The sequence below is a fragment of the Athalia rosae genome, chromosome 4, assembly GCF_917208135.1.
Source record: "Athalia rosae chromosome 4, iyAthRosa1.1, whole genome shotgun sequence".
Classification (NCBI taxonomy): domain Eukaryota; kingdom Metazoa; phylum Arthropoda; class Insecta; order Hymenoptera; family Athaliidae; genus Athalia; species Athalia rosae.
In genome coordinates this window covers 12,693,772-12,718,835 of record NC_064029.1, presented here as the reverse complement: position 1 = coordinate 12,718,835, position 25,064 = coordinate 12,693,772, and the positions used below count along the sequence as shown (strand labels likewise).

Here is a 25,064-nt window from a genome sequence, read left to right as displayed (position 1 = left end):
CTGGATGAAAGTTCCATTCAGGTACTACATTCCCGCCATACCGAGCGTCCCGGATCCGCCACGTTAACGGCTTCGCCGTCCATGTCGGTTCAGAGCCCTAGTGCGATCCCCGCAGGTGAAACGCAGGACGTCCGTAGTCAGGTTCCACCTCCTGAGCACGATTCGCCGAGGACAGGACAAGATCCGATTCCGCGCGTATATCGAGGGGTATAGATTCTCTGTCATCACGGATCACAGTAGCCTGCAATGGCTGCATAATTGTAAAAACCCCACCGGGAGACTCGCGCGCTGGTCTTTAGAATTGCTGGGATACGATTTCAAAATAGTTTACCGCAAAGGCGCTTTAAACCACGTGCCTGATGCTCTATCCAGCCTCACAGACGTTACCGCTGTTGTCTCCCCACCGCCACGAGGTCCATCACCACCCTTCGGATACCACCCCGTCGGCACCACCTCTGGAGCCTCCTACGCCGGACCCATGCCCGATACCCCTACGCTCCGGGACAGCGCTTCAGGGCGCCCGCGAGTGCAAAGACGGCACGCCGCCGCTCGCCACCCGCAGGATAACAGTCCTCCAGATTACCTCCGCCACGCGCCGTTCGGTGCCTGCTGGTGTTGCCATCATTTTGGGCATCACCCACCGGGAGTGCCCACACCGCGGGAAGCCGATTTTCTCCTACTGCTATCGGTGCGGCTTGGCAGGGGTGAAGTGCAGCGACTGCCCCTACTACCTGGGCCTGTGGGACGCGGAGCACTCCACACCGGGACCGCACCCGACCTATTACGGCAACGTAGGCCACGACGAATGGTCCTACATGCACCGCCCCCGCAACTTCCGCGAGTGAAAAAAACTGCGTTTAGGCCCCTATCGCTTTAATTACCGCTTTAACTTGTTACCATTACCGCTTTAACTTGTTACCATTACCGCTTTAACATTTTGCCAGTACCGCTTTAACTTGTTACCATTACCGCTTTAACCTTCACCATTACCGCTTCAAGATTTTCCCTGTACCTTACCGCCTCAATTACAAAGAGAAAATGTTCACGCAGTGCGTACCACTTCTTTCGTTCCCGGTTATCTCTTTTCAGGTACGAATTCTACTATGGTTTATCGCTGTCCCTCCCACAAATTTTACTCAGTCCGTACTATTTTTTTTCCGCCGCACTTTATCGCTTCGCTTGTTCCAAATTTTATTGTCGCTCACTGCTGTCACTCGAAAACAGTATCGCCCTTTAAAATTTCCGCACACATGATCTAGCTCGCTCGATCGTTCGGCCTTCTGTCAACATTCTCGCTTTAATTCTTTTGTTACGCTTACCGCGAGATCTCACAGCTATGTGCTATTCGGACCACTCTAACATTACCGCTGTTCCTTAAAATAATTTTATTTTCACTTGCCGCTGTCCATTACCGAATCATACCGCTCAAAATATCGCTGGTGCTTCTGAATTTTTCTTAGCACTGTTAATTACGCTTCATGCTTTCTTATGACGTCTGTCATCAACTTACCGCTGTTGTAATTCTCTCGTCACCTATTATATATCGCACTATCCTCTCTTACCGCTGCTCATCCCTTATTGGATGCGAGCATTACCGCTCGTGCTCTTGTTGACAACAGACAGTTGCACAGTTGATCTGTCCCTTCGCTTACCGCTCGTGCCCATACCGCTATCACGTTTCCGCAACTTACTTGTTAGTTTCCGCTATAGTACCGCCACAGTCTCTTCATGAATAATTCATCATGCATACACTTGTCTTTTTTGAGGTGGCCTGCAATCTGCAATTTGCATCCTAAGATCAAATTAGGATTGGGGACATGATTCGCAACCTGAAGTCCTTGTAATTACCGTCAGTTATAGCATAGCACTGGCAAAGCTGTAACCTTCGCTGCCAGTTGTAACACGGGAGAAATCAGCAAAGAAATACCCTTGAATTGCTTGAAAAACAATAAAACAAATCAATAGCTTTGTATTAACTTCACTATGTATTAGGGTGGTCCTTGTTTTGGGTATGTTTGAATTATTTTTGACGATAGTCCTAAATCCGTTCAAAATATATAAAAAAAAAAATGCCTTTCAAATTTCATCCCTTAATTTTGATATTAACCCGTGCCGTAGGAAATTTAACGCTTTACAAAAAAGGTCTCCTATGATTTTTCGCTAACTTTATCGGTTCAATAGATATTAAAAGTCCTGAATCTCTATGAAAATCTGAGGAAGACCCATCACATATTTTCCTATACCGCGTGACAGCTGTTCTCGATCGTTCCTCTTTCTTGTGAGCTTACGCGGCCCGCTGCTTTACGCCTTTCATAGCGATATTTTCCCATTATGGAGTTCAATTTTTCTTTTAGGGATATGATCTCGTCAGGTGGCAGTGGGTCACACGTAGGTCGGTCGTGTATATGATCTGATTGTATGTAACGGAGATAAGAATTTCACAGACTTGCACTCACAATCAATGAATTTTATTTGAACCATGTCACATGTTGAACTATACCAGTATTTTAATTAATCTTCAATATTTTGCAGGTGTTCGGCTAGATATAAAAGCTGGAAAGCTTAACAGAGGGAATTACCAATATTTGGACAAGTAGACGAAAACAACTATTACTCGAGAATTAATGAACCAGGGCCTATTGTTCTACTGTAGCATGAAATAATTGAAATACAAAATTGAAAAGAAAGGAATGAAAAATCAGGAGTTATGGAAATTTCAATTCGCGAGTTCATAAAAGTTGTGCAATATCCGAACCACACACTTGCGCATGTGTTGCGATGCACTAAAATCAATTTTATCACGTATTACCTCGATAATTGAGCTCTCAATTTCGTCGTCTCCATCTGGAATGTCTCGGTTTCCGAGCGCCAATTCCTGATCCGGTTCACTAAGAACTTCGTACGTTTCCCGAAGAGCATTCGCATTCAATCTTTTCTGATCCGCATTTACGAATGCGTGTTGCGGAAAATGCGCGGAACATATCCGTTGCTGCGCAAGTGTTTTTTCCGGCAAATCCAAGAAATCCAGATATCCGCTCCGCAAAATCCATTCGAGGCCCCTTTGTAAATTATAGATAAAGATATAGATTGACTACTGTTAATTACTGATAATTATGTAGTAACCGATAGTGGTAAAAAATTAGAATCGTATTAATTTTCGAAGCTGAATATGGTATCGCAAATATGAATAAAGGAAGGATATAACAACAATAACTATTTCCCTCCAGCAGTATTTATTTTTGTATTGAGCATGGACAGATTAGGATTAATGAATTCTTCATGCAATTATGTATACGATTTATTGGTAATCAGAATTACATTTATATAATATACAAATGTATACAAATATTGAACTTTATGACATTTGTTCCCCTCTTTCCTGGATCCTGTACAAGAAGGGCTGCATTGCCGAAGACTATCGACCCCTAATCTTGTTCATAATTGACAGGATATTTCGTCTGGCATACCAACAAAATGTCAACGCATCTGGCGATTGTTTTTAATAAATTATTCATTCATGAAACAAAGTCAATATGAATTGAAAGGATAGATTATCACAATTAAAAAAACACCAAGTTGATGACCTCATTAAGTATAGTATCAAGAGGTCTCCAGGAAGCGGAATTTGAGGAGCTCTTGTATGACAATCGTCCGACTTGGAATGTAAACGAAAATTCTAAAAAAATTACTTATTTAACAATTACGTGCAACGACCGGTTTGAAAGCAGCGATACCGCACAGCGTTTACCAGGCGGAGCCCTATCTTCCACATTAAATGAAAAGTATTAATGATAGAAATGAAGTTCCAGAAGTAGATATTTTTTTCTTGTTCAAGAAATTTTTTTCCGAAATTTCTTCAACGTTGATGTTTTTTTAGAAATCTGCAAAATAACTGATGGACCTCTGTTTTCTGGAAGTTTTAATTGTTTATGACTTTTGTAATTGTTTATGTATGTGTTCCAGATTTTTTCACGTTTTTACAGATGTCATTAAAAATCCAATGAGCTCTTGCATCTATTTTAATCTGCAGTAACAAGAATTTTTACGTTTTCGGACTTGCGAACTAGACATGGCGGCGCGGGCAAGGATCTCATCTCTCGACTGTCGCTCGTGCGATATCACACCTACAGTCCCAGACAGGTCAAACTCACCAACCGCCAAGCTACTCGTGCGTGTGGGATCCGCGGATTTGAGTGTCTTCACTGAACGCTCCAAGATACCTACTAGCGTCTCTCGGTGGTTGGTTCCGGAACCTTTCTCCCCCTGCCGTCTCAGGTTAGTCAAGCCCCTCGCCCGTAGCTTCACCTCCTATACCTATCTACACTCAACGCTACCATCGATGTCGCTCTCAATGAGGATGCAATGGCTTTTTCTTGCGGCAAGAGGTAAAGTATGAGGAAAAATCATTCCGGGACGCTTAGTGAGGTTGAAATATGCAACGAACACGAAGACGTCGTGCAAATTTAGCTAGTAATAAGGCCAGTCCAGGTATCTTTGATTTTTAACATCTTAGGTCGATGAATTGGCGATATCTTGTTTAATTTAGGATAACGAATTACTTGGCCCATTTTCTACACCGCGAACTCCCGAAGAATCGCTCGAAATATTGACTAACAAAATAAGTTTACAGTCTTTGGTGTTTTCTAACTCCAAAATCTTTCGAAATCGTCCGATTCCAGGGTGTAAAAACACCAGACTAGTCTTTGTTAGTATTTCGAGCGATTCTTTGAGATTTCAGGGTGTAAAAACACCAAAGTCCATAGTCAGCACATTTCTCAGCGTGGATTGAGTACAGGATCAACTGCGTTGACTTTAACATTTTTTATTCAAAATATCATTACAATTGAAATAAGCATTTCCAAATGTGATATTCGGAAAGATTTTTATTTTTAACTTTTTGTAAAATAATTTTTCCCTTAAATCACTGAAAACATAGAAACTACATCTACTATACTCAATGTATATGTATAGGTATAATAAACTGAACGGTAATAAACAAATGAATAAGATGTTGCGGTATATTCATGTTCTTGATCATTTCCTTCAATACGCTCCGAAAGCCCGTCAGTTTTTTTTTCCTTCAAATTCGGCTTTTTCCAATATTTTGGAAATTTTGACGAATGATGCTCACATGATCCCAAGAACTACCCCCCTATTGCTCGGAGAAAGACTTATGAGCGTCAGCGAAGTTGTACAATATGCCTTCAACGATCATGGTATAGTAAAACATAAGTATAAAGTACAGACTTACAGTCCCTTTAAAGTGTAGGGTAAAACTAGAGTGAAGAATTTATCCACGAAAGTTGCCTATTTCAGATGATGCCAAAAAATATACAATATGCTAACCTGCGACTCTTGATTCGTTATATGCGATACTCAACAAATCCCTTTTGGTGCAAATTTGGGAGTTTTCTGAACAGGGATTGGTTCTATCTAGGTGCAGACAGAATTCTTGGTAGCATTTTTTTTCTTGTTATTCATAAAATCGAAAGTCTCATTTATATTAGCTCCTCATAACTGTCCAAAAGATGTAGGCAATTAAAATATGCATATAACAATATTATTGTGAGACACTGCAAGACTTTAATGTGATTTGTATTCTGTTAGAAAAACTCATATTCTTTGGCAGCATCTGAAGGTGCTTCAAACAAACTGACAATCTTCGATATTTTGAAAAGAAAACTTGAACTAAGAGCAGTATTTTTTCTTTCAATCATTTAGGTAATAAATGTTACGATGTACTGACAAAAGGCATTATTCTGGTTAATTTATGTCTATTAAAACCAGTCTACTTGCTTCTCTCGAAAGAACATTGCGTTCAAAACATTCTAACTTTTCTGCTCTTCCATATGGACAACATAGAATGATCTCATCATAGTAACGAATGCTGTTGTGAGTGGCAACTGTCTGCCGTGCCTGATGTTACTTTTCATCGGATTCCATTGCAGCGGGACTTGTTACAGGTTCAGAGTCTGCTTCTTCGTCCAGTCCTGTATCGGTAGACCCCTCGGTTGGGTCATAGGCAATATCTGATGTTGATTCTAAAGGAAAAGCTTTCTCTGTAAAGAAATCATTACCAGATCATACGATCGAAACCGTCAAAAAGTTAATAACTATTCATAAATATCTGAACACAATCCACCAGAACCTCAACTGCAAAGACTATTCAACAAACAGTAAAACTGCGAATTACCAGGGCGAGAAGGATCGGCCATAAGCGAAAACATTTTTTCTTCTGGCATGTCTTTTGTCAATTCTTTGAAGTGGTCTACCTGATCAGAAAATGATTGCCAGAAAGTCTGCCCTCCAGATATGGTAAACATTGCCTGAACAAAAGATGGACATATTTTAAAAGAAGTCAGGACTCATTTGATCTGCGGAAATCTGGTAAAACCTTCATGGGGTTTATCAAAATTGAGTTGTGGCTACTGACAATTGTGCATTAGTTTACCTCAAATTTGTTGTATATGTGTTCAGCCTTCTGTTTAATCTGTTCAGCTTTCTGTTTGAAGATAGACTGTAAGAGAAGAGAAAAGTGTGTCTGAAGTCGCTTTCTAAACTAATAGTTTTCAATAAGCAATGGTCTAATGTTACTGCAAGACTATATCGTCAATTTGCCACTGACAGCCGGAATTATTTGGTAACAGTATCGAAATACTCACCGCTTCGTCTTCATTGAGCTTCCACTCAGCCAAGTTACCAATGTACCTCCGCAACTGAAATACAAGAATAAAATTAATATATTTACAGTCAAATCCGTCAGTAGGTCATCTTTAATTTTCACAAAGAACTCAGCGTGTTGAAAAACATACAACCATTGTACCTTTAGCACTCAAAGATTATAACGTGCAACTCAGAAACAAAAAGTACCGTTTCACTCATAGTGGATCAGAAGAATTAAAAATGTATAAAATCTCACCCTTCGGACAGTTTCAACAATCTGTGGATGTTTCTTGAGCATCAGAGGATCGATTGGGAGCGCGAGCATGTCGTCCATTGCATGTAAACATTTGTCAGTATCTGCTCTATCTAAGCCAAGGTTTGACTTGATTTGGGCATCCAATTGTAATAGCTGGGATTCAATCCGTAGCCACCTGAAACAAAATTATTCCAAACAATAAATCATTTTTAATCTAAATATGCGCAAGAGAAAATTCAATGCTATGAATATTTAAGTTTGTATGATCCATCAATTCACTCCCTACCTTAATCTATATTTTTTGTCCTGCAGTACGGCATTCTTGGATGATATTTCTTTCTCATCGCCATCAACGTGTACGTTGAAATCCAAAGCATCTTTAACTTGTTCGGGTAGAATGGAGCCACTTTCCAATTGTGTTTTTAACTTCATAGCAGTTTTAGCCTTTGCCCGGTCCCATTGTACTCGAGCGTCTTCATTTTCGAATGATTTTGGTCTATCCACGTCCAATTTAATACCTACGTATTCGCCGGCAAAAGTACGAGCCAACAAAAAACGATTTGGGGTTTCTGCACATTTTGTGGTAGAAAAAGATTCCCCATCTGTTTCCATAGTAGTGGAGTCATCTAGTTTTCCTGCAATTTTGAAACTTATTGTTAAAGATCAACAAGTAAAACTCAAAAAGGATTTCTGGCTGACCAGTAATGTCGCGACGAAATTACACGAATGATGGTTATACTAAACTTACTTTCCAGATCATTATTTCTATTAGCTTTATTTGAATCTCTCGATGGAGACAGTTCTTTTGTAATTGCATCTTCAGATTTGCTTTTAGCTGAGGCTCTAGGGCTAACTGAATTATCTGAAACGAATTTCATGATTCATAAGAACCGAAGTGGAATAACCTTGGCTCATGTCATGAACATAATTTTTATCTTATTCGCGCGTTGTGAAAAACTGTAATAAACCGAGCAATTGAGCATGTATCCAATAATCTTGCAACATAATTACCATATTTCTCATTATCTTTATCCCCACTTGAGAAGTCAGCGAACCGTTTAGGCTTGATTTTTCTGCCGCTTCGACTAACCACTTCCTTACCAGGAACATCGTCATCTTGAATACCAAGTAAGCTGTCATGCTTGGCTGTATCTCCAGTAAGGATAGGTGTACCTTTACCCCGACCTCCACGTTTTTTTTTCATGTCTGGTGGATCCTGTTACAAAGATACGATCAATGAAGCTTTTTAAGACTAAACCTTTACCAAATATTTGTATCTGTAAGAATCTGTTTACTGTATGGAATAATCGCATGCATCTTCTATACTTGAAAAAGATACATCGGCACTTCCGGAATTATTATTGGGGCTCCATTAAGCAGCATTATATTTCTAGCTGTTATTTTCAAAATTAAATGGATACCCATCGATTACACACATTTTCAGTCACAAAATCACAAGACACACCACAAATCTAAGTCCTTTTAGCTATGAATAAATTGTCTCTCATATTATAGCTATCAAATATAATTTAAAACACTCAAAGAACCAATATTAATATTTCACAAAAATCCAACCTGATTACTGGAGGGCGTTGATGGATTTATGTTGGATGTTAATGGCGTCGTGGGCGCCTTTCTTTTCACAGCCTTCTTTTTTTCACCTTCATCAATTATTAGTGGGCCACCTTCTGTGTCACTGTCGGTTGCGTTCACTAATGCTAGCGGGTCCGCAAGATCACTTTCCTCAAGTGTGATAGATGCTTCTTCAGCGGTCAAAGATGGATCATCTAGTTGTGTTGAAATAGAACATTAATACAAAATTTTGCTTTTTTAAACGAAATAAAAAATCGAAATTCAAACCTTGAGGTTCAGAAAAATTGTGGGTAGGAATATCACCAGTACTTGCAAGCTCGTTCTCAAGCTGTTGCAGACCCTCATGAAAATATTTTCTTTTTAGTGGTTTCCCAAATTTTGCCTTGTTTTCCACGTAACCAAATAATTCATCCACTTTACAGACAGCGCTGAAATGTAATTGCAAGACACATGAAGAATCCAATTGATATTGTGATATTATATTCTCAATATCAGATGGTGTCACTCACGTTTCTCCAGTTCCATAAAAAAAAACCTTATATTTTGCATTCTTGGTATTTCCATCTGTTATACTCTCGATCTGCAAGAAGCATAGTTGTTTGATCAACCCATCATCTCATAACTAATACCACACTAATACCAAGGCTAAAGAGTAAAATGGCGTTGCGATGTGTAATTGAAAATAGTAAAAAATGTAGACGCGTTGGATACGATTGCGACATCATCATAAAATTATATTTTCAAGTAAATAGCGATAAATGGAAAGTAGTTTTTAGGTTCAAAATAGAATCATGTAAGATGAAAAATTTCAAAAATAAACTCACTCTAGCTGGCCATGGTGGGTAACCTCGAACTTTGGCAAACACCTTATCCCCAGCAATAAATTTTCTCTGCAGCTTTACCATGGTTAATATTCACCTCTCAGACAAATAAGAGCCTTTTAATTCATTCAAATTAAACACAGCACGTCAACAACTCGATCAATTTACAAAGAACATTTCGTTTCGCGGTACCCAGAGGCACTCTTCACCGAAAACCAGATGCTGAACTAAAGCACCAAGAAACTACACACAACACGACGCCGCTCCATGTTCCCTGGCATAGAATGAGAACCCCTGAAGATTGTGTTGAACACAAAAAGAAGCATCAGTAATATCTTTATCAGTCAGAAAGCATACTGAAGATTAATCTGGTAGGTCACTTCAATTTCTCGAAAATGATACGATGATCAATGTTCGGATATTTCGACGATTTGTAGGCATTACTGGTTTCAAGACAGATATTTGTTCACATAAAAATTATTGTAAAAGGCAATCATGTGACCACGGTCGTGCGCAGGCTTGAATTCGCTCCACTGATATCGTTCCGTTGATCGTTCTACACTCAAATGACTATTGAGGAATTGGTTCGCGCGCATTCTGCTCAAAATGCTGGTCAACGAATACAAGTCTGAACTCGTTGATGCTGGTGTGAGAAATTAAGGATCTGTCCTGTCAATGTGCTGTGTTTGAAATCGTTGTCCTGAAGTACGTACATCGTATCCTGGAGCAAAAATTGTATTTATTACTCTTGCTCCTCGGGGTTTCAAGTATTGATGTTTTAACCTTGCGTTCTGTAATTATGGATCACAGCAACGTGGAAACAGGCACGATCATTTCGATACGAGTCGAAAATTTTGTGTAAGTTTACCAAATGTGTGTAGCAGCATAGATATATTGAACAGCAGTTCATTGTATATTCCTGGATCTTCTACTCTTCTAAATTCATGTAATTTTAGGATGCTCTGTAGGATTCATATGATTGCAAGACATTACAAATTTATGGCACTGGCGTAAACTATGTGTGTTTTTCAGGACATATGATAATGCAGTGATCAAACCAGGGCGTAACTTAAACGTCATAATCGGGCCCAATGGCACGGGAAAATCTACGATCGTATGCGCTATAGTACTCGGTTTGGGCGGCAAGCCAAATGTAATAGGCAGAGCTCGAAATGTGGGAGACTATGTGAAATCTGGTTGTTTGAAGGCAAAAATAGAAATAGAATTGAATAATCCTGGGAAGGAGAACTATGTTATAAGCAGGATATTCACAACTGATGGTCATACCACATGGATGTTGAATGACAAAACAGTTACTTCAAAAGAAATAGAAGCTCTGACAAAGAGTCTCAATATTCAAGTCAGTAATTTGTGTCAGTTTTTGCCACAAGACAAGGTACAGGATTTTTCAAAAATGAATGCTCAAGAACTACTAGAAAACACTGAAAAATCTGTAGGTGATCCTATGCTCCTGGAGTATCATCACACATTGAAAGAACATAGAAAGCAACACATTGAGTTGCAAGAACTGGTCACCAATAAAGAGAATCTGCTAGGACAAAAAATTCAAACCCATGAAAGATTAGAAGAAATTGTAAGTGGTATAAAAGAAAGAACTGCAATAAAAAAAAAAATCACTTGCCTCAAACAAAAAAAGGCATGGCTTTTGTACGACGTAAGTCGTGAACGGTTGGTTCAAGTAAGTTGTTACATCCATACTTCGATAGCTAAATGTAGCAATTTCTTGAATTCGTCTGAGCTTTGAGATATGCAAATGTTGCAGTCATTGATAACTGGATCAGTAAAATTGCTTGATTTGGCTTAAAATAATCCACTGCGTTAAAATATTTGGATGGCACATACAGAGATGACTTCAGTCAGATTAGAATAATTATTTTTGTACTCATAACCAAACTGGTATAGTTTGAATAGTTTGTAATTAGGCTCTTGAATATCAATTTATACAAAATTGTGGGTTGTGCCAACTCAACCATAAAATCAGGAGACTAGTATGTGATCTACAAGGGTCCGATTACTATTCTATTAGCATATCACTCAAATTTCCTGGCTGCACTATTCTCTTTTCTTGTTATAATCGCTGAAAAATTGAGTTAATGTTGAATATAGTCATTGGTCATGAGGAATTATTTGTGCAAATCTTCACACATTGTCTAACAGGAAATTCATATTTTTCAAATTTGTCATCATTCACTCTAGGCAAAGAAGATGCGTGATGAAGCAATGAAAGATATGAACAAATTACGTAAAGACATGAAACCTATTGAGAAAATCATTAATGCAGCAAAGTCCAAAGCTAACGCTGTTGATCATGAAGTCAGTTCAAAAGTAAGTGTTGACCCTCAGAGTACGTGTCTGTGCTTCAGATCGAAAGAAAATCTGTTGCAGTTCGTTGCAACTAGTTAAATGTTAGTTTCGAACAGTAACAGTAGCTGAGAGAGATATGAAATATATAATTAATATAAGATTAATAATTGTTTGAAATAAAAATATGTGACAAACAATGTGTACATTTTTCTTGTTTTCAGACAAGTCAGACCCAGGCTGAAGCTCGCACCCTGAGAAAAATAGTGGAGTCTATTGGTGGGTATGAAGAAAAAATTCGAGAAATCCAGAGAACTCATACACAAAAGATACAAGCAGAAGCAACTTATGAACAAGAGATAGCTGCAGCTCAGCAGCAAAAAAGCAAACTCGAAAATGATTTAGAAATTATTATGAGAGAGTTTGGAGATGGTAAGACCTTTTGAGTGAATACTTTTGCGAGTAACTTTCAGGACGTCGTGTTTTGATCACAATACCTTTGTCATTTTAGAGGAAAGTTTAACTAAGAAACAAAGACTCGTATTACCACTCATTGAGCAACAGAGGAATTTAATAAATCAGATTACCAACCAAATATATCAACATACACAAGAAGAAGAAAAAATTATAAGAGAAATACGAAGTAAGTATTTTCAATACTCCATAGCTCTGTCATTGTAGAAATAGCAAAACGCAAAATAATAGATTTTAACGAAGTGTTGAGAGCTTATCAAGCATGTTGATGTTCATTTTCAGTTCAAGAGGCAGAGCTACAATCCGTGGAAGGTGTGGAAAAGCAACGATTGGCATTATTGAGACAGATGAGTGCAGATGCATACAAGGGTGTTATGTGGTTGAGAGGAAATGCTGATAAATTTTCCCAAATTATCCACGAACCAATGCTGCTAAAAATAAACGTCAAAAGTGCAAAGTATTCCAAGTATTTTGAGTCTGTTGTTCCAAGTCGTGATCTATGTGCTTTTGTTTGTGAGAACAAACAGGATATGAATATGCTAATGACGTATCTAAGAGATCAGCAGAGGCTTCAGATCAACTGTGTCCACTCAGATCCTGATAAGCGTGTTAATATGAGTCCTAGAATACCAATTGAAAGTATTGCGCAATACGGCTTTGAGCATTACTTGAGCTCGCTGATCGATGCTCCACAAACAATACTCAAATATCTTGTATCGATGTACCGGATTAATAACATACCAATAGGGAATCAAAATGTGGAACAGAATATCGACTACCTTCCCAATTCATTATCATGCTTCTACAGTGGTGAGTATTTTTAGTAAAATGATGTATTTGAAGTGCAGATCAGGCTGCTTGTTTGTAGAGCGTTTTAAGCGACCAGTGCGCTGATTTTAAATGTATCAATTTTCAATGTTTCAATTCTGGTATCTGTGTTAGAAATTGGTCAGAAGGTCTAATCAGCTATTCCTTAGTATATAACATCCCACAACTAACAAAATATCCCAATGTGTTGTAGAACAAAACGCATATTATGTTTCTGTGTCAAAATATACCGGGGAAAAATCCACCAGAATATCACGAGTTGGGGGCAATGGGACTCTCTCGATCATTATTGATACTAGCAAACTAGGTGGGATCCGAGCTAGGTGAGCAAGATATTTGTGATTTGAATGATCATTTTTGTTACAATTTTATGGGACTCCATATGAGTTGTATTTGGGAATTTACAGACTGTTGTCATTAAATGACAATAGAATACTAGCAGCACAGATGGTTAATAAGAAAAAGGAAGAACTTAAGGAGGCTGAGGCTAAAATGGAAGAGTTTAGGGTCCAAAGAGGAGAATGTCAGAACCGCATTGAACGAATTAAAAATGTTAGAACTAGAATTATAATAATTAAACAAAAAATAAATGATCTACAGACTGAGAGAACGAGTATTGAACAAATCGAACGAGAAACTAAGAAGCAAATCAATGTGAGTAGTTTCAAGTTATTTAATAAAATCAATTTTTTGTCCTTGCAACCCAAGGCAAACACCTACTTTTATTCGATTAATTCCAAGTTCAATGTATTTGACTATTACAGGACACTATACAGCTGCAAGTGAAAGCGTATGAAGTGTATAACACAGCATTAGAACTGTACATAACATGTAACGAGAGCTGTGCCTATGCAAAGTTGGAAAGAAGACTGCTTGAACAATCTCTGAAGCTTCGTCAGAAAGAATATTGTGAGATGAAAGCGAAATGCGATAGAGCCGAAAGTATCGTTCAAAACTTTGAAACTGAGTTACAACCACTGAAGGCCGAGGCAAAAAGAATGTACGAAGATGCGTTGAATAGTACAAATAACGTGGGACCTGAGCATCAAGCTTTTGAAAAATTGAATAAAGCGTTCTCAAAACTACCACCATCTATAGATGAGATAAATGAACAATTGAAAATGTTGAATGCAAAAGTATTTTGTTTGTCCGATATGCCAGACGGAGATAACGTAAGCCAAAAAAAAGTTGAATTGTGGTTTCGGTCAATTTCTAAATTACAATGTGATATACATCATAGTGCCTTATTGTCAACTTTACTGTTTGAAAGTTCGTGCTTGACGTAAAATTTTCTTCAAATTGTAATAGGTAATAAACGACTTCGAAAAAGTAAAAGTTGATGTGGCGAGATTAAAGGAAGATATCGTCACAAAATCAACCGAACTACGCATTATCATTGAAGAGATGGAAAGAATCCGTGGTATGTGGATGCCATTGCTCAGTCAATTTGTAGATCAAATAAACGAGAACTTCAGTTCATATCTCGCCAACATGAACTGTGCTGGAGAAGTTTCGTTGCATTACGGTGATAACATTGTACGTGACAATTATTATGTTTAATGTCGATGTCATTTTATTGAATAATAGACAGAATGTACAGGTTTTTCAGAAAGGGGGGCTTAACTTTTTGTACAATTTCTCTATAGTTGGATTTTGAGCAATATGGACTTAAAATCAAAGTGAAGTTTCGCGATACCGACGAATTACAAGAACTGACCCGCCATCATCAGAGTGGAGGAGAAAGAGCCGTTTCTACCGCAGTATATATGATTGCCCTACAAGAATTGTCTGTGGTTCCGTTTCGTTGCGTTGATGAAATTAATCAGGTGAAAATCTTATCCAATAGTTACAATCAGTACCATAACGAAATTCACATTTGGTTTTTCATGAGCTATATTTAGAGAATTGAAGACTATTTACATTCACAGGGTATGGACGCAACCAATGAACGGCGAGTATTCGAGCTGATCGTAAGCATCACCGGAAAACCTAATGGATCGCAGTACTTTCTACTTACACCAAAGGTAATTTAAAAAAATCGCGAATTCGTTTATAATTCAGAATTGTAGAAACCTAATCCTATCGAAACTTGCAAGCCTTAAGGTACGTTGGTGATATTGTAAGAAATATAACCGTGGTACTTCATGCTGTAATACCTCCAATTTCACGTTACCTGATAGATACCAAAATGCTTCTTTGCAGCTTCTGCCCAACCTTTTGTACACAGAAACTGCCATCGTCCACTGCGTGTTCAATGGCCCATTCTCAATCTCGCATCAGGACTTTGATATGAATGAATACTGCCAAAAAATAGCATACAAAAATCACAGAGATAACGATGAGAAGAGGATCACATGATTAACTAATCGATGGAAGAAGTCAGTTTGAAGTATGGTATCGGTTGGTTTATTGGTTGTGTAGCTCGCCATTATCATGATTATTATTTTCCAACAATATAAGCCTGAATATCCATTTCTAGTTGGTTGCTATACATTTATTCTGTTTACATTCTCAGATTTTAGATAACGTTTTCAGTAATTATTAAAATTGCAAAAAAGCATCGGTAAACTTAGATTTCTAGTTGTGTACATGCGCGCACATGATATTTTTTTATAGCAGCATATCGGCTCGGTTTCAATTTATTAGTGAATTGAAAAATGCAATATATATATATATATATTAATCTCAATAATATTCGATAATTTATTTACGTTCTCAATGCATAGTAATGCAGTTGCTTCTGTTCTATAGCCTGTTCTGTTCTGAAACGGTAGATTACTTGGCCAGATCTTCTGGAATTATAAAACGAAAATTTGTGGACAAGTGATCTGATTCATAGATAAGAAGACATTGAATGATTTATGTTTTCAGATTCCCAATCAGGTATTGAGAATATTTTAAAAATAAGTTGTCTCAAAATTACCTAATGATTCAAGAAAATGGAAATAAGAAATTTCCGACATTAATGTTGTGTTGAAAGCAAGACGTCACCTGTATTAGTAGTACCTATTGGAAATGATAATGAGCCGAATTGTTAATCGACTGAGGAAAAAATTAATGATAATTTCATAATTTGCCGATTTAAAACCACTAGACGAACGAATTTGTTTCTGCTTAAATTGTACAGTTACCTATGTGTAATTTAGTCAATTTAGTTAATGTAAATTAGTCATCTCACCCGGTTCTACGTGCTACTCACCACATTCACAAATCTTTAACTTTTTTAAATTTATTTTGTGGCGTGGCGGATGTTTTGACTCCCAGTGGAGTCTTCGTCTTCTTTCATTTGTGGTAGCTCCGGCGAATCTGCAATTGGTCTGCAACAGGTCTCGATACCCTGTAAGCAATGATTTTAAGTGGAATTCTCAGTATGTATAGTACAGTGTTAACTACAAAGGTCATAGTTGGATTTTAACGGTGCACCTCCTCAAACCCATCAGAATATATAAAAAATGGTTTGAGGGGGCGCATGATGAAAATTCAAAAAGTCAATCTTGTATTTTCTTACCTTAACTAAGTCCATGCGAGAGTCTAAAGAAAATTGTTTGCCTGACATTAGTATGCCTTTAATGCGTCGTCGCATCGCTGAAACGTAGAGAAAGTATTCTTGTGAAAGGCCAAACAATTGGATTTTGCATAATTGTTAGAAATTCTCTCAGGTTGTACGATGAATGACATAAATAAGATCTAAATATCAATAAGTTTATTTTTGTCAAATTACCTGGACTGTCCGTGCCTTCGGAAGGGTTTCGTCCAAAGGTTTTCATACACTCGTTGAATATATCTGCTGTATCATATATGGCTGCAAAACTGCCATTTACTATTTTGGGGGACATCGGAGAATTTGCTAGTAAAAGACTAGATCCAAAAGCTTCGTTCTTCTGTCGAGTTTCTGCAAATCAAAAATTATTCGGATGGAATGACGAATCTTTCCTCGGCTATATTATAATTTACAAATTTGAACGATTCTTTCGTTTAGCGGTGATGCAAAACAAGGTCATCGAGCTAGTGTCAGGGGCATAATATCGCAAACCTTGTCTCCCTCGATCGGAAAATTATTTCACCGTCATCACAAGTGTAGAAAACAGAAACTAATACGCTTAGTCTGTTGAAACATGCATTTTTATTTCAAAGCCGAAAATATATGCAGATACACATGCAGTTAACGATAATCGTACACCTAGAAATACTTAAAAATTACCTGCTAGGGATACTTTTATTCTCGCCGGTGATCCGTTCAGCGCTCCAAGTATTTCAGACGCCGTACCTCGAATTTCTGTCCAATCCCTCAATATATCGTCTCCAGTAGTTCTAAAGTCCAAATTTTTAAGATGAATGATCTTTTCAATTTTTTCTTTTTTCACACGTGGAAAAACATACCGCGTTGACGTGACGGTAAATCTAATCACGTATTTTCCATGAAGAGCAGCGGGTACGCAATGAACTCGTCCTCTGGAGTTCATTCTCTTCAGCAAGCATTCCGTCAGCGAATTGTCGCCTTTGAGGCGAAAAACCACCATTCCGAGATGTCTAGGGGCTGGGATCTCGAAGCGATTATCAGCTAAGACAAGCGCCTCAAATTTCTGCGCCAATCTGACACCCTAGAAGAAAAGGGTTGTTTTAATGACAATAGGGTAGTATATCCAATTATAGGCCTTTGATATGGATGAAATTTAGAGTGATCATGTGAAGAATTCGCTTTTTCCATACAGAAAATATTGACGAGCTGACTGTTCGTCAAATGCCAAAGTTTTCGGACTTGAAATATTCTCATAACATATGTCTCTGATGTGGAATGAACTGACAATTACTTATAATGAGTTCATTTTTTATCAAGAAAATGAAAGAATAGTATTATCAACTCTTACAGTGAAGACTTAATAACTATAGTCATTATTAATAAAAAAAAAACACCCATTACAATGGGAAAAAAATACCTCACGTATATGTTTCTGAAGTCCGGTAATACCGAAGTTCCTCAACACGAACCAAAGTTTGAGCGCTCTAAACCTTTTGGACAACGGTATTTGCCAGTGCTGAAAATATTATACTTTTTTCATTTTTGTAACCCACAATTTCAGCGATCGAGTAACATTCTCTCTTGTTGAAAAGCAAAAAAAAAAATATTATCTGCGTTTGATAAATATTAGGCATATTGCGCGCAAGATTTGTTATTCTTGATTCGAAAGTGTTAAAGTTCCATTCCTCATTCTCGGTTAGAACTCACCATGTAATCAATAGCAAGGCCTGGAAATTCAATTTTTTTGTTAGATTGTGGCAAACTTCTACTGTCGTATTATCAAATAGGGTGATTTGAAGCACCAGGTGAATTAGGGGAATATTTTCGAAATTATTGCAGAAATTTGATGATTATATTAAAACGAAAATCGACCACCCAAAATATTCATATTCTATTAATGGAAGAGAAGAATCAGGAAGAGATTAGCGTCATTATGTGCAGTAGAAGACAAAGTTAGATATCTTTTTCTTTTTAGATGGAAAAAATTACCTGAATTCTCGTGCTTTAAGTACAACGGATCTACGTTGAAAGTTCGGTGCAACGCTTGGCTGCTCTTCACCCTGAAATTTATTTTTAACATTGTACCAGATATTCTGAAATTCTGTTTAGGATATAAAAATTGAAAATCCGAAATCGCTATCGCAACTATAAAGCATTGCGTCTATTTCTTTATTATCTAGATCCCTTTCTTCATTATTTTTGCTTCTTCTGTGTATCAACAGTTCTCGAAAATCTAACATCAATTGCTCTCTGACATAAACATCATCATACCACATCGCGGTGCAATCGAAGTGTACCATCAACCATTTACTCGGGTTAAAAGCAAATGAATCGGTATATTCGATTCCTTGAAGCCAAGACCTGAATTCCGGGCAAACGAAGGCGCTGCCGGCGTAAGCAGCGTCGATGTGCAGCCAAAGTCCGTTCTTCACACCTTGCGGAGAAAAAAAAAGATAAGACCAAAACAATGAAAATATTAACGTTCATCAATGTTCGATTCTTTAATACAATGTCTCCGATTTATACTGTACTTACAGATGGGACCAATCTCTTTAAGATTATCAAATGAACATGCCCCGGTGGTACCCAATGTCGCGCAAACCTAGGAAAAAATTCTACAAGTTTTAACTGTTGGTTAATTAATCGTTTCATTTGATCTATAAAATAATTTTATCCGACGCGAGTAGGATGTAATAAAATGCAGGACCTCCTCGGTATATTACTATAACAGATGGAAGGGATATCTGCTTCTAAGTAATGAGTATGTGGTTGAAACACAACAGTAGCTGGAAGCTTAAGTATTTACCTATACGTACATCCCTAAGGGACCAACTATCTGTGAAGAATGCAACAGCCGAGAATATAATACGAGCGAGTTCTCGCAGCAGAACAAAAATAACAATAAGACGATATTAATTGGACCGAAGGATTGGGACGCAACGCGAGAGTAAGAAGATTGCTTCTTCTTCATCGGCTACACATCGATCCCTTCCACTTCTAACAGGAACGGTTGAAAATCAACTAACTCTGCAGTATTCGGTAAAAATTTAATGAAAAATAATCTTCCGCAGAGAGGGACTTTAGAAAAATTTCAGAGATCTTGAAAAAGTCAGTACGAACAGTTTAGAAAAATATTAATCTTTAGGAATATTGAGCGAAGCATGTGTATTTTTAGAACAGCCGAACTTTGCCTTTTTTGTTTTTTCATTTATTTTCTCCGAGTTTTCGTTGAATTCCTAAGATTTACCAAAACGATAGAAGACACGAAGAAATGACTGAAAATCGAAAAGTTCCCTTTGAGTAAAGATGATGAAATAATTGGGGTATTAGGTCTCATGAAGGATGAAAAGTTTTCATCAACACGGTTTAACTGATTTTCTATTTCTCACACGTTCCAATTGAATACTTACAAAAAATGGGATGAGTCCAGCCTTCCGATCGGAGTCCAAAGCGTTGGCTAATTTATCCCCCCTCATGCTGAGATTATCATCTGATTCCACGTAGTGCATCCGCACGAGGCCAATAAGAGCAGCTTTTTCAACGCTCGAATGCGCCTAAAATTAAAACGAAAGATATGGACCGTTGAAAAAATTTCTAACAATTATGTAGACCACATATCCTCGGTAATAGCTTCTTGTTATAATGAAAAAAAATTTCACCTGATCGGAACAGTAGCCGACAAGTCTCGCGTTTATGTCGCTCGCGGTGGCTTCCGGGTCGGTTTGCTGATGGTCCTTAATCGCCCTGGTCCTAGCCGCTAATAGACACACCAATGTCGCCTCGCTTGCTGTTGTCTGAATTACACCTCCCCCTGAACGCTCGGGCGAGTGCAAGAACTCTTCCGGTAAAGCTATCATTTTCCCTAACCAGTTCATCACGATCATCTCCAATTCCGTACATGCCGGGCTCGACGCCTGTATAAAATCTCCAATCATTTTCGTTTTTTCTTTTTTTTTTTTTCTCTCACGTGGCGTAAACATAGTGAATACGTTAGACACTCGTCGAGAACAAAATCTGATATAAACCGTCGATCGTATTCTCACCCAGGTAAATCCCAAGCAGTTAATAGCATCGGCGAGCATATCAGCGAGTAAACTGGCGGGCGAATTGAGCGCGGGAAAATAAGCGTGCATGTGAGGGCTTTGCCAGTGAGTTATTCCCGGCATAATGCAGGTTTCAACGTCTCCGATTATAGCCTCGAATGATTCGCCTTCCACGGGAGCTGACGCGGGCAGCATGGTACGAAGGTAGCCAGGTGAGACGGACGGATAAACGCGACGGGACCTTACGGTCTCGAGATAATCCGCGATGTAGTCCACCATCTCTTTACCTGCTCACAGAGTCGTCAATTTCATACTCGGAGAAATATTTCATTTGAAGAATTAAAATGTCGCATCCGACGAGAGATGAATCGTTCGTTGAATCAATGAAAAAAAAAAGAATCATTGAAACTTTTCGTTGATTGGGTTAATTTTGTTCGTATGACACGGTAACTCCGACAAAGATATCGAAACTTTTTGTTTCATCTGTACGTTGTGCCGGGAAAATTATTCATGAGTTGTTTGATTTTGGAATTAAGAGTCGGTTTTTGACTTGAAAGAATGTTCAATTTGTACAATAGTTTGCGCAATCAAAGCAAAGGACAGTGTTTAGACAAACGGTAATCACTTTTTGCAGACATTTAACAGTGCGAGTTATTTATTCTTTGAAACACTCGCGATCGACGCTCTAACGGAGTTACACTCTACTGTGTTTTTAAACGATTTCTATTGTAGCTACGAACTGAATCATAGAGCCCAGTAACTTCACTCACGAAACCAGGTTGAATCTGAAGACTCGAGAACTTGTGAGCTTTTCATATTTCGTTCAAATCCTACAATTGGACGTTGGGCTCACGTTATTTTTACGAATCGGGATGTGCGTTTTTTTTCTTCAAAGTTTTAGCCTCTTCTTACGAACGAGCGTCGATCGATCGATGATGCTTAAAAACGCCTCGCGTTCAAAAAATTGTCTTGTGAAACGTCTTGTAAAATTGCAGCTGGAATTTATCCCAGTAAGGACGAAAGCGAGAAACAACTGCAGCGTTTCGCAAACCGATGTAGAATAAATAGAAGTTCCTCCATAAAACAGGACTGGCCTATCTCAGGCAAGAGTTCGTACGTCGTATCTTATTGATATAGTCTTTTCAGTTTGATCGGCTCCTGCAGGAGTTTCCAGCTTTTCCTTCACAGTTTCCTCCCGTATATATGTGTGTGTGTGCGTGTGTGCGAATGTTTATCCGATGAGTTTACGTGTGTGTCTCTGATTTGACTTTATTGGAAGCTATTTTTACAGTATAGCTTCTGTTCGTACCGTTTAAACTATATTTTATTTTATTTCAATCGGCATGTGTTTTATAGATGCCGCTGGATAAACGGCGCCCCCGATGTCCCTTATTGGCTTACAACGTCGTCACTAAATCCAAAGGATTTCCGGATTTCTTAGGGTAAAATTGTCTGCCGATAACGAATTCTTATTTACCGTGAAATATTCTGTGTTGGAGAAGAAGTCTGCAGACGTATAGTTGAACTTGGTTTGAGAGAAATTTAGTACTCACCATGTCTGCGATAATCGTCGAGATCCATTTTCGCTGTAACACAAAGTCCTTCGTGTTATTCCTCGACTATTTTTAACTGCGGTGGAATTACTTTTCGAATCTCTCAGGTATACGTATAAGAAATCATAAGACCCAGATTTCGAAGTTTCGGTCGCAACGTTTGACGCGCATTAGTCGGAATGTCGAGATCGTTTAAGTTTATTTTGGAAAAATTGTTTTTAACGACAATTCCCAACGTCGCTGACGCGATTCGAGCGTATGAAATGAACTGACGCCCGCGGATGCAAGCGAATCAGCGAATAACGCCTATAAGTTGAGAAGTTTCCGAGTTTCCTGGGGGAAGAAAGCGAAGCGAAATACTTGTATGGATTCTCATCGACCGATAGTCATTCTCTCGAGCTTATTAGGCTAGTGTCACAAGGCTCGTCATGCCCTAGAACTGAATACTTTTTATAGAAATATAAGTACACACGCATACCCATCCCCACCTTTCCATTGGCAGTACCCATTCACCGCCCTTAACAATCGCAATTGAATGTACCTGCGACCAGCCGTACATGAGTAACGAATTTTCAATCCGCCCGAACAGCAGATTCCTCAAAAAGTTTGTTCGGTCAGCAAAAGTCTTGGATCGAAAAAGTCCGAGAGTCGAGATGAAAGCGAACTTTTTATTTGTTCATTTTTTTTTTCTTCGTATTCGCGAGAGCTTCGCACCGAGGTCTATCAGCGGTTGACCTTCTGTAAATCCGCGCATAGTTCACGGGGTAATTTCGCATAAAATGTTGAAGGAAGAGAGGGTGGGCGGTTCCGATAGGCACGAGGTGCATGTTGCAGCGAATCGATCGAATAACCGTTATTATAACCGGTGATTGTTCATAATGTAAAAATACGCGTTCCGTAATACAGTCCAGCTACTTTCAGATGGTTTCCCTAATGTAAAACCAAGTGGGCATAGCCATATGCCTAGTCAACATCTTCCTAAGAAGACTCACAAGTGTTGATATGTTCAGACTTATTGTATAAAGTTGAGCATCTGACATAAGCGAACGCCAGCCGTTGTCTTTTGGAAAGTAATTCTGATAACCGATTTCTGATTTTCCTATTTTTTGTCATTCATACTCGTGTCGCTTGTACATTTGAAACGCAACCTCCGATTGTTTTAAGGTCAACTTTAACGGTCGACTTCGGTTGTGATTTCAACAAGGCGGGACGGCGGGACGGGGATAGTTTCTAATTTCATTTCCGAAACAGCGAATGCCACTAAACATCACGGGCCAATGTACCCCGGTCAGCTGCTTGTATAATCACCTTTCTACGTTTCGTTAACTTTTCTAACCACTTCTTTTTTTCTTGCAGGACTGGATTTTTTCACCAGTCATGTCTCGGGTCCCTTATTTTTGGAAAATTCAATTGAACTCGTAGGAATTTCACACGCCAACCGTTTCACAGTTTACACCGATTTGAAACACGTGTGACTGAACGGTTCAAGGATATAAGACGATCTATCGATCAATTCTATGAGAAAACATGCAGATGAGAGTGAATAAATTTTCGACATTCGGTGCAGTCGATAAAAGTTACAAAGTCAGAAATAGGTAAGTCAGAAATAAGGTTTTTAATAAATGTAGAAAAAATAAAACCGGCCGACATAGATATATCGAACTATCTATGCTGCCGATAAAAATACCGATAACTCGTTCCCGTCTTCATTTTCTTCCGCGCTTTCTTCGTTTCAAGCCCAATAGAACAATGAAAGCAGAAACGGGAAATTAGAAAAGTCGGGGTAGGACGGGGTAGACCTAGACAGTCACGGCTGACTGACTGATTCGCAATGTTCTTAACACGAGTTCTCATTGTTAGTTATAGGAATGGTTATAGAATCAGCAAACTGAATAAGTTTTGTCAGGCGTGTCCCAAGTTAATTGTAATCCAAAAAAGAATTATCCTGATATTAATAAAAAACGAACCTTTCGATTTTTCAACAACTGTCTACTTGAGTAATATCAAATAGACAATTGTCGAAGTTATACCAACGAACAACTGCTCGACACGTTGTAATAAAGTTTTAGGTATACCATAGTAAGGAGAAGGTCCGAAAATGTAGTTCAAGATCGCCGAGCAGTCCTGTATCCCGAGCTTTCGACCGTATTTTCGGAAAATAAACTGAATACAGACATATCTGTGTAAAAAGTTTCTTGAAACTCTTAAATTTCAAATCTCGCAAAACAATCGATCGAATTTCTAATGACATGGAATATAAAACCTGAAGATCTTTTCTACTGACGATGTGAAAACATTTTCAGTACGGATCATTAGAGGTTCGGATTTCTTTTAATCCGATTCTTCATTTTATTTTTATTTCTCTGGGATATGAAAAACGACTTCAAATATGTTTCCGTACTTTTAATGTTCAAGTTCAAATATTTGACTAACCTTTTCGATGGTCTTCCTTAATCGAAGCAAGAAAATGAGTCGATAGCGCCGTTTGGATTTTCAATAGATTCCGGAGTCGTACTTGACAACAAAAAGCACCGGGTTTCCGTTGAATTTGGACGGTAAATCGTAAAATATACGGTGGATGATGTGATGCGGCGGTATGAGCATTGCTCAACAAGTGTCTTCTCTTATATACCAAGCCAGTATCTGAACGAGGCGCACGCGTCAATGCGCTTTTCCAAAGCTCAACTTTGAGAAAGAGAAAACCGAGCGTTTCTGTCTCGTGGATCCTGATGTCTCCTGAGAAACGTATTTTATCCCTAACTACTAGCTGTCTCTGGAGTTTGTATTTGCGTTTTAAAAAAAAAATAAACGAATCATTTTATGATGCAAAATGGTTTCGTTGAGACGATTCGCATATTTATTTTCTGCCAAACCCAACACCGAGCTTTTTTCTGCGATCATCAATCTAATTGTAAGATCATTCGATACGCGGATACCTTTTTTTTTATTAATTTCATCCAATCTATTCCTCAGGATACGTATACTAAAAAT

General features: G+C 38.4%; 3 protein-coding genes across 6 annotated transcripts; 1 reads left to right on the top strand and 2 right to left on the bottom strand.

Annotated features, from left to right (window-relative positions):
- Window positions 1-4,806: 4,806 nt before the first annotated feature.
- On the bottom strand, window positions 4,807-9,564 carry LOC105691207 (hepatoma-derived growth factor-related protein 2). 3 transcript variants are annotated; one of them, XM_012409541.3, is made up of 12 exons: window positions 9,337-9,564; window positions 9,022-9,092; window positions 8,780-8,940; window positions 8,495-8,706; window positions 7,931-8,135; window positions 7,668-7,781; window positions 7,206-7,554; window positions 6,920-7,094; window positions 6,663-6,716; window positions 6,452-6,517; window positions 6,194-6,326; window positions 4,807-6,041 (listed from the first exon to the last, which is right to left on the bottom strand). In XM_012409541.3, the coding sequence occupies exons 1-12, from the start codon at window positions 9,415-9,417 to the stop codon at window positions 5,923-5,925; spliced, it is 1,740 nt and encodes a 579-aa protein (XP_012264964.2). In that variant the 5' UTR covers window positions 9,418-9,564; the 3' UTR covers window positions 4,807-5,922. The 3 variants fall into 3 exon arrangements, with proteins under 3 accessions (XP_012264964.2, XP_012264963.2, XP_012264965.2); XM_012409540.3 differs by having other exon boundaries at window positions 4,807-6,059; window positions 9,337-9,561; XM_012409542.3 differs by lacking the exon at window positions 7,668-7,781 and having other exon boundaries at window positions 4,807-6,059; window positions 9,337-9,560.
- Window positions 9,565-9,926: 362 nt separating this feature from the next.
- Window positions 9,927-15,435, top strand: LOC105691188 (structural maintenance of chromosomes protein 5). Its single transcript, XM_012409509.3, has 13 exons — window positions 9,927-10,191; window positions 10,366-11,032; window positions 11,551-11,679; window positions 11,880-12,087; window positions 12,167-12,298; window positions 12,412-12,939; window positions 13,151-13,280; window positions 13,365-13,611; window positions 13,722-14,129; window positions 14,266-14,493; window positions 14,604-14,783; window positions 14,886-14,981; window positions 15,160-15,435. Exons 1-13 carry the CDS (start codon window positions 10,133-10,135, stop codon window positions 15,313-15,315), a joined length of 3,168 nt encoding a protein of 1,055 aa, XP_012264932.2. The 5' UTR covers window positions 9,927-10,132; the 3' UTR covers window positions 15,316-15,435.
- On the bottom strand, window positions 15,348-24,662 carry LOC105691189 (histidine decarboxylase). 2 transcript variants are annotated; one of them, XM_048654875.1, is made up of 15 exons: window positions 24,507-24,662; window positions 22,074-22,106; window positions 20,521-20,807; window positions 20,137-20,391; window positions 19,888-20,031; window positions 19,013-19,079; window positions 18,749-18,911; window positions 18,467-18,537; window positions 18,185-18,204; window positions 17,895-17,993; window positions 17,338-17,558; window positions 17,159-17,268; window positions 16,679-16,849; window positions 16,466-16,542; window positions 15,348-16,294 (listed from the first exon to the last, which is right to left on the bottom strand). In XM_048654875.1, exons 2-15 carry the CDS (start codon window positions 22,099-22,101, stop codon window positions 16,187-16,189), a joined length of 1,821 nt encoding a protein of 606 aa, XP_048510832.1. In that variant the 5' UTR covers window positions 22,102-22,106; window positions 24,507-24,662; the 3' UTR covers window positions 15,348-16,186. The 2 variants fall into 2 exon arrangements, with proteins under 2 accessions (XP_048510832.1, XP_012264934.2); XM_012409511.2 differs by lacking the exon at window positions 24,507-24,662 and having other exon boundaries at window positions 15,348-15,749; window positions 16,157-16,294; window positions 22,074-23,133.
- Window positions 24,663-25,064: the final 402 nt, after the last annotated feature.